The sequence below is a fragment of the Saccostrea cucullata genome, unplaced genomic scaffold (genome assembly GCF_032062105.1).
Source record: "Saccostrea cucullata isolate Sc308-1 unplaced genomic scaffold, CSIRO_AGI_Scuc_v1 ctg7214, whole genome shotgun sequence".
In the NCBI taxonomy this organism is placed as follows: Eukaryota; Metazoa; Mollusca; class Bivalvia; order Ostreida; family Ostreidae; genus Saccostrea; species Saccostrea cuccullata.
The window spans coordinates 48,769-58,246 of NW_026918156.1; the positions used below are offsets into that span (position 1 = coordinate 48,769).

The 9,478-nt window shown below is 31.2% G+C and overlaps 1 protein-coding gene across 1 annotated transcript; it reads right to left on the reverse strand.

The window, feature by feature from the left end:
* On the reverse strand, positions 1 to 4,336 carry LOC134258385 (kremen protein 2-like). Its single transcript, XM_062740917.1, has 5 exons — positions 3,986 to 4,336; positions 2,852 to 2,979; positions 2,190 to 2,340; positions 495 to 674; positions 1 to 145 (listed from the first exon to the last, which is right to left on the reverse strand). The coding sequence occupies exons 1-5, from the start codon at positions 4,134 to 4,136 to the stop codon at positions 135 to 137; spliced, it is 621 nt and encodes a 206-aa protein (XP_062596901.1). The 5' UTR covers positions 4,137 to 4,336; the 3' UTR covers positions 1 to 134.
* Between the last annotated feature and the right edge of the window lie 5,142 nt (positions 4,337 to 9,478).

The following is a 9,478-nucleotide window of genomic DNA, read 5'->3' on the forward strand; positions in this document are numbered from 1 at the left end:
ACAAACTAAATTATCAAGCTTTTCAAAACAATCGACAAATTCACAGCCAGTCCGGTTGCATTTTTGGCACTGATGAAACGTTTGTTTTTCTTGGATTTCAACAGCAACACCTGTCAGAAAATTAAGCCGGGTTTCTATAGAACAGCTAATAAAATTCATGTTGTAGATATTATTTGTGATGAAAATATTTAATCCATAATTGTTTGCTGGATAAAAAAATTCGACAATGTTGCATTTTTGCTCCATTTCTTTCCTCTGATATCACAAAGACGTCGAACAAATGTCAGAGTACTTATATACGTATCCATCTTGTCAAGTATAAATTGTATGCCTGTACTGAAAATATATTTAATCGTTTACGCCATTTACATTTCAATTATTATCAAAGGGGGTAATATAATCTCATGTTTGACATTCATAAGATTAAAAAAAGTAGTAGGAATGGTGTAGTGGTAAAAAAAAGAAAATATAATAATAAATTATAGCTTTCTTACCTCGATCATACCCACTATACATTTCTTTTGCGATGCTAAGCCAGGATGGCCCTCTCTTTTTCCTTTGTAATTGTTTACAAGCCAAAGTGGCGTCAGTCAGGGAGACGTTTCCAATTAAGTAAGACGAGGGAGTCCTTGTTTTACAAATCTGCATTGATGATGTCCAGTTTGTTTTTATCTCTGCTTGATTAATATTTATGTGAAAATATAAAAGTCCACATGAAAAAATGGGGAGAGATAATGAAAAAAACTGAGACAATTCAGGTAAATATATTTCCACCAATCAAAAAATTCAACAGTAAAAATCGTAATTGCATATTTGAGGTAGTCGAGATTTTTTCTCATATTTTTTTTTAAAATGAAAATAAGGTGTTAAGCACAAAGTATGGATTCCATTTAACTTTTGATTCCATTTAACATTTAACTTACAGATGATCCTTAGGATGGGGAGACATGTCAATTCATTACTTGCTTTGTATTACTATTGAAATGTCCCGAGTTCTTGGTGTTACAACTTTTATGAAAATAAAGCCAATAACCTACACATATATAAACTCAAATCTGTAACATGATCATACAATTTTGTCACACTTATCCCCCTCTTAAAAATAATAATAATAATAAAAATAAACTCTTATTTTATTTTCTATTAATCTAATGTAAATGTATTTTTTTGACTTGCCTATTTGTAGATTTTCACCCTACTAGATAATATGTAACTCGTAATGAAAGGTCGGGATTTCTGATAAAATAGACATTGCTTTTTCAAGAGAAATGAGCTAGCAAATTTGCTTAACTTGTCATAAGTCATTTGAAAATATATATTAATTTTTATAAGTTTCATTTTTTTTTAAAAATTGATACTCCAAAGTTGATATAAAAATATATGCTTAAGTTTTTTTTGTTAGATTTTGTCTATGTATGTTTTTGAGATTAAGTCTTCCAACAATCTGATAGAATCCCGTTTGGACAAACTGCGTCCCGTTATTACAGTACAGAAGTACTTTGTATTCATAGGTAGTATAATATATATATTTTAAAAACCTCATCATGGGAAAATATCAGATTACGTCATGTGTCCTTTCAGTTAACATTAACATGCATCCACAATTCAACATTAAGATGTATCCACGATGTTTTATCAAAAAATAAAATTCATTTTCATACATCCCTTTGAGCCTAAAAAAGGGATACAGCAGTGCCTGGCACATATGTTTTATATTTGGATATTTTACAAGTAATAGACGTTAATGGCAACCTGCTATGAAACATTATATAGTGATCAAGTGAAATTTCCTAAGGTCACCTTCCCTTATTTAAATGTCAATATACCATTGTTATATGCATATGTTTAGTTTATATGTCTTACTTGATTCGATACGCAAAAGCATGCCCAAAATTTGTAATGCTTCAATGGCCTTTTGAAATTAAGTTCTGATTTTATTAAAGATAAAATCTGTGAAACCTATATCATGATTCAGAACGGATCCTAAGAAATATAAACCCCACAAAGAAAAACAGATAATGTAAGGTAGAAAGCATTCCTCTCTGATAAAATATTTCATTCTTCAACCTTTTTGTCAGTGAATGAATTCGAAAAAAAAAAAAATGAATACACCAACAAAATTTAAATTAAGCTGGAAAGTGGGATAAATGCAAAACACGTCTTTCAGATTTTTTTGAAAAAATATATACCTGTCTCGTAGTTAGCATTACTGTAGATGTTGATCCTGTAGAAATCACCACAAGTTTGCGTTTTGTTTCCACTACATTTCACATTACATTCACATTCAGGCTTTTTGATAAATGATGTAAAAAAATTCCTGCAAAAGCATTCTTTGCCAAACTGTAAATAAAAGAAATCTCATAATTCTTAATGGGAATACGTATTTCTCATAACTGAAAAAACGTCTCATAACTCAATTGAACAAACAAGCAAGTTCAAAGAATTGTGATCCACTGATTTGGATGTCTTGAATGGGATGTAATATTTTTTGGTATATTGTGTCAGATGTGAACGGCTGCTAAAATACCATTGAAAAGTTTTAACCAACTTAAAGTTTAAATTTTTGAAAACTAGGTCAAACATGAAGATCAAGATCAACGGGTAAAAATTAAAACATTAAGATAAAATAAATTTTAAAAAAAGGAAAACCTTGAAGGTCAAAATCACGGTAAAAAATCATTGTATATTTGGTAAGGTCTTGTCGCAGGTAATGTATAAGTGAAAGGAGAAGTCATATCTTTTCGTCATGACCAAGGTTAAAGTTTTTCAAAGGGACGGAATGACTAACAGACGGAATGACAGATGAATGAAATATATTGTCCCCCGTAAAAGCAGGGGTCAAAATGCAAACCTCAACTCCGTAAAATTGGTAATCTGCACAAAACTTCCTACAGCTTTCTACAGTCAATTCAGAGTCATCGTGACGGCTGCTTCCAGATAAGGTTCGTTTTGGCTTGTCTTCAAAGCATCCTAGATACTCTATAAAAGACAGGAACGAAATCAATGGAACATTCATATGGAATTGCTATGTAATTCTTTAAGGACCCTCTCTACATCAGTGCACAATGTTTTTGGAAATTAAGAAAATTACATTGAATAAAAGTGTAAAGTTAAAGCTTATCTATTCAATTTTCGATATATGGTACATGGCTTTTACACCAATGAAAAATGTTTAAAAACAACTATGTATTAATGAACAGAAATAACTTTTGTATAAGATTACATCCATTGATAAGATACATGAAATTAACATGTTCAATTAATTGATTAATTTAAGTCCTTTAAAATGGTAAGAATAATTTAATTGATTACAAACTGAGTAATAGTCTGAAAATTTCTATGTATTGATATTAAGACCAAATGGCAGATCACTCCTACTGTAGAAAAATTCTGTATAGGGTTTAACAATTTTTATTTACTTGAAAATCAGAATTCAATTGAAATACATATTTTTTAGAATTGCGGATTATTTGATCGATATTGTTGAACAATTATGCCACCCATATAATTTTTTGTCAACATTAGATGCCACCATACATAGATCGTAGAGTGATATTTGTTATACATTATAAGTGAAGGCAAAATTGAAATTAAGAAAGCTGAGCTGTAAATACTGTACACAGGGAAATTTTCGCATGTTGATTTCCACCTTTGTTTAATAGAATATATGACAGATATATGCTAACATGTGTTTTTATTTTACTACCAGGTATAGGAAACTCATAGTAATTCTGTAAGCCTTCCTCCCAGGGAACTCCCAGTGGTGTAAATTTTCAGTTTTGTATGACCAAAACCGGTCATATCTATGTGAAAAGTTGCTACGCTATGAAATATTGAGAAATGATGCGACCTTTTAAAGGATTCGAGTACCTAACAAGCTAGACATACTGGTGTTCATAGAGAATGGTGCATGCAAAGGAATCTCTTATTCCAATCTTTTATGTTCTTTGTTTTTATAAGATATGTACGTGTACTTGGACATTACCTTTATAGACACAGGTTCCTAAGTATGACTCAGAACAATCCGAAGAATATGAAAACTTCTGCACGGAACCACAGTTTACTGCAAGACGTGTTGCCCCTCTTTTTACTCTGTCAGCTTCTATAGATATTGAAAGAAATATTATTGTTAACATTTATAAAATTGTTATTTGAAACAGAACTTTTCAGCTCATCTTAGCAGGAGGCTATAGTGAACTCCTCCGATCGAAGTGCGCCCGTCGTCTGTCAGTCGTTTGAAAATTGTTCACGTATTCAACTTCTCAGGAACAACATAGCCAATTTCATCCGAATTAACTCCAAAGCACCCTTGTATGAAGGGATTTAAGTTTGTAAAAATGAAGTCACACCTCCTTTTGAGGGTATATAATTAAGTATTGATAAATATTTAATATCACTCTTTAAAAATCTTCTTAATAACCAATTGGAAAGAAAAAATTATATTTATGTAATAACTTCTATGTTTGTCGTAGAATCATTTTTTCGAATCTTGACCCCAGAGGTAGGAAGTTGACACAGCAAGAGCAAACAGGATAAAAACTCTCAAAAATGAAAAACAATGTTTAGTCATATTTAAATGTAAGCATCCCCTGTTTGTAAATTTTTAAATCATGACTACTGGTGGAAGGGCAAACACCACAATGAATAATAAACGGTTATACTGGAATACAGTGCATACTGTACGAAACTTTAAAAATAGCTTTCCAAAAAAAGCAAATTATTATATCGTAGTTGTACTTTTACGGAAGTAACCAATGTAGTGAAGATCAAGCTTTTTTCAAATCATGACCTCCAGGCAGACTGGGGTACAATGAGATATTAAAACTGAAATATAGATATATATAAGATTATCTTTAAATTCTATTTTCTTGTCTGTAATCTCTTTACTATAATGTTAAACATATGAAAACCCAGAACTCTTCTGAATAAAGTCAGACATAATTGAAATGAAAAAAAATACAGATTTCTAGCATGCTATATTGTTTCAATGTATATTCAACCTTATGATTATTGCCAAGTAGAGATACAGTAGCCATAAATCAAACTTTTCAAGTTTTTGTTAATGTTCTTAAAATTAACCTAAGAAAGACTGTTTTCATAAATGAAAATGTTACAACAATTAAAAATGGGCCATAATATATTTCATTAAAATTGTAAAAAAAAAAATGATGGATATCAAAAAAGATTTATACATGTAAATAGAATGAAAAAAATTCATACAGTGTAAATATTCTTAGATTGTTAAATTGAAATGCTGGAACTGAATTTGTAATACCTTAGTACGAGATTGTCCGTTAAGGTCGTGGACAACATTGATAATTATTGACAAACATTGATATGATATATGAAACTATTATTTTCATTAAATTCATGTTTCATGTTATTAATATGCAAGTTTTCAACAAATACAATGCACAAATAGTTATATTTTTATCAGATTAAAAAAGACATACACTCATACCCGGAGCACTAAAATGAATATTCTTGACGTTACCCGACGTCAAAAGCATTATACGAGTACATGTAAATTTTCTCAATATAGTCACCGCGTTTAACTCAATACATTTCTTATATGTCGCTTTAACCAGTCATAAATGTGTGCACAAAATGTTCAGGTTCCATACGTAAAATAATATTTCTTAACAATGTCTTTCTCATATCCAGCAATCCTCCAACCTTTGTTCGCGTAAAAACGATTTTATTTACAGAAATACGGTAAAGTCACGCTACGAAGTTCATTTTTTACAGGACTGCTATCTCGGAATGATGGTCTTCCTTCGCGCATGTCATACTGTAAACTGTTCCTTACCGTTCCGAAAATATGTGCCACTTGTTAACTAATGTACATTTCTTTTACTATGTTTTCCCGATTATTTCCAAAGTGTACTAGTCTCTGTAGGTGTTGATCCGATGTCTTCGCAAAATTTATCACTTCTTGCTGCTCCACCTATTCCGAAAACGTTTTTTCAACAATTCCAATCCGTCTTAGTAGAGAAACACCGACATCTTACGAACGAACGTAACTTGCCCTAACTTCCGAATCTCGATTGTTTCCTCGGGACCAGTGATTGCACCCATACAAAATTTTAAAAATCGGAAGAAATAAGTATATGTGCAAAATCGAATGGATAGTGTTTTAACCACTTTGTAATTGAAAATTGCTTATGTCAAATTTATTGTAATCACTTACAATGTTTAATTTAAAAAAAGCGAACAAATAGAAGCAAATACACCATGATAATACTTTAGACGGATTAGGAAACACGTTTGTCATGCGTCAGTGATTAAACGTTTACAATAAATAAAATAAATCCGTGCAATCAAGTAAATAGTTAGTTAAAATGTCTTGTATTGAGAGAGAGAAAAAAAGAGAGAGAGAGATTCTTTTTTTATTTAATAAAATATCACTTCAAAGAAATAGACGAGCATTCATGGTAGACAGTATCTTCTTAAATGATGTATTAAATTGCGATCTTAACTAAATTATCTTTGGCTGCTTTTATTTTATATTTGTAACAGACATAGACCAAGCAATTTTAGTTTAGAATCACTACCAAACGATTCCTTAGGAAGTTAAAATGAAATTTTTTTTTATTGAGGAAGCACAAGTATACAGTAGCTAAGTTGTCCATAATAATTCATTGTTTATTTATCGACTTCATTGTGGGGGGGTGGGGGGGTATCTCCAGCCCCTCAACCCCGTTCCTATATACGAACGTGTGTACATGGTGTGTATCTGTTTATATATGTGGATTATTAAAAAGGTTGAAAATATTTATTTATGTGGTGCATTTTTCTTAGTAAAGGCATTTGTGTTAAAGTTATGCTCCTCAATGTCATTGTTTTGTTAACCATACATGAATCGTCAAAATATAAAATTATAGAAGATACATTTTATACTTTTGCCACACACAGAGTTATTTTGACCGAAGGTCCAATATACATAGAAAAACTATAAATATATATTCACCATCCTGTTGTAAAAGAAGAAAAAGATTGATTCCAGAATACAGACAAAAAGATACCGGACTTTTAAAAGTGTGAATAATATGAAAACTTAGTTGTCACTTAGTTGTCTTGGCATCCTTCAAAAGTATGTGCACACATATGCTTAAATAATCAAAAGTGCATGTAGACCAGACAACCTACCCATACCCACCTCCAATATACATACCGGGTCCCAAGATAATCATATTTGTCTTCTTTCATAAATTAACATATTTACAATGCATTTCATATGAACAATCCAAAAATTACATAGTATTCACTTTTTATAAAAAAAAAGATCATGCCCGTAGTATCTTAAATCACCTCTAACTTTTTAACTGCAGGTATCAATTTTGTTTGTTGTAAATTGTAGATGTTATTAATGAAAGAAAGCCAAAAATATCTTTAACCCGGATTTATATATATTTTCCAGGGGTTTGGGGAGGGGAGGGGGCAGAGGTACTATTATGGCATGCTAATATGGAACTTGCTCTCATATATCTCAAATTATGTCAAAAAAACAAAACTCACTAAACTTCCATTTTTGCACCGACTCCCCCTCCCGAAAGTTGGGGATATTAAGGGACTCCGACCCTCAGCCAGGAAGGACAACTCTTTAATTTATAATTTAATTCAAGAAGTCTTTAAATGAAGCTTGAAAATTAAATATTTTCATGCAACAATTTTTATTATATGCTTCTCAATGTGATTCAAGGTTCTTCGAACTTCTCAGAAAGGTCTAATTAAAAGTAGAAAGAACCCTTAAATTCGGTCTGTCCGTCTGTTACACTTTTGTTTCAAGCAATATCTCGAGAAGCCTTTTAGCTTTTACTGTTAAATTAAAAAATTGATTTGGGTGTGGGATTTTAAAGGGAGGGGGGGGGGTTCCTGTCCACTAGCACCCGTGAGAATTAAATGAATATTTTTAAGATACATGTTTGTAAGAAGAAGCTTTATCAACTGACAAATTACGAATGGGCATCCCCATGGATTTATAATATGGCTAGAATACCTGTGTATTAAAGCCATATTAATTTTTTTTTCGCAGCATATAGTATTTTAAACAAGAATTTCTATAAAGATTTTGGGATATTGCAATTCAGTTTTAGACCATAACTCCTTATTGTCCCGACTGTCCTTCGTAAATTCCCCCCCTTCGACCCCTACTAGATCCGCACATACTATTATTTTTTATTTCATGCTACAGAATGACATTTTAAAATTTCTTTTTCATTTCCCTTCTCGAACCCCTTTGCTCGTTTAAATGTCCATTGAAATGTATTCTAGCGTCATGGTAGCGACTACGACAAGACGTGGCTTTGAGGTATCTTGTGGGGATTCTATCTATCGAAATTCCAATAAAATTGAAGAATTCAATAATGCAACCGTGAATACAAAGACTACAATGACTGATCCCCGTTTTTGGTTACATTCGTTCGTAAGATGTCGGTGTTTCTCTAGTATGTTCTAACTTTGCTTGCTCATCCATTTTACAACTTTGAATGTTCAAATTTTGCAGGTTTGAAGTGATAACTTCTGTCAACCTCATAATGCAAAAGTCATTCAGATTTCTGCATAATTTTATAAAATACAAATGAAATTTATAAATTATAACGTGATAAAATATTTTTTTAGTATAATTTGGCATGCTCCTAGTCTAATTATGAAGTCATAATTGTAATTAAACATTTGAAATTGAATCAGATGTTACATTTCATAGTTCACATTTAGTAAAGGATTAGGAATATGCTAATAATAAATATCAATGACGCAACTTTTATTTAATTCTTAGCTTGCCCACGAACTTTACGGATAACCCTCGTCCACATTCTAAAAATATAATTGCTCCTTTATCTCCGACATCATAACATGATTTATTGCAATGGTCTGATGAGATGGTCTCTGTAAAAACGGGGCCTTCGAAGCAGGCACATTCTCCTGATTAAAACATTTTGAAAAACAATGAGTTTATTAAAGTAAAGCAATGACACTTCTTCTTATATGTAAGTTAAACTGTTTGTGTATTGCAAAGGTTTGTTTTAACTATACATTTTTTCGAAAAAAACTAACTATTTCAGGTATAACAACTGAGAGAAGGTTAACCAAGATTGAGAGTTGACCATGGGTTCATTATACATAATACTTCATAATTTTTTATAGTTACAGATTCATATCATCAATAATATATAGTAACACAATATTGATTAAAATAAGCAAAAAAATGGGGGAAAGTTGCAAAGGATCACGGGTTTGATGAGAAAAATTAGGGAAAGAATAATAAATGTAAAAACAGCAAATTAATTATATAAAATACGATGGAAGTTTATTTGCTTAATTAAGTTACATAATTCCACATCATCTATAAAACTTCTAAGCTTGCAAAATATATTCGTGCACAGTCATAATGATATAGATTTCAACTAATTGATAAGTGGTTGAATCACCTGTTTGAAAAGCAGACTGAAACTCATATAATTTATTTCAAAAATGT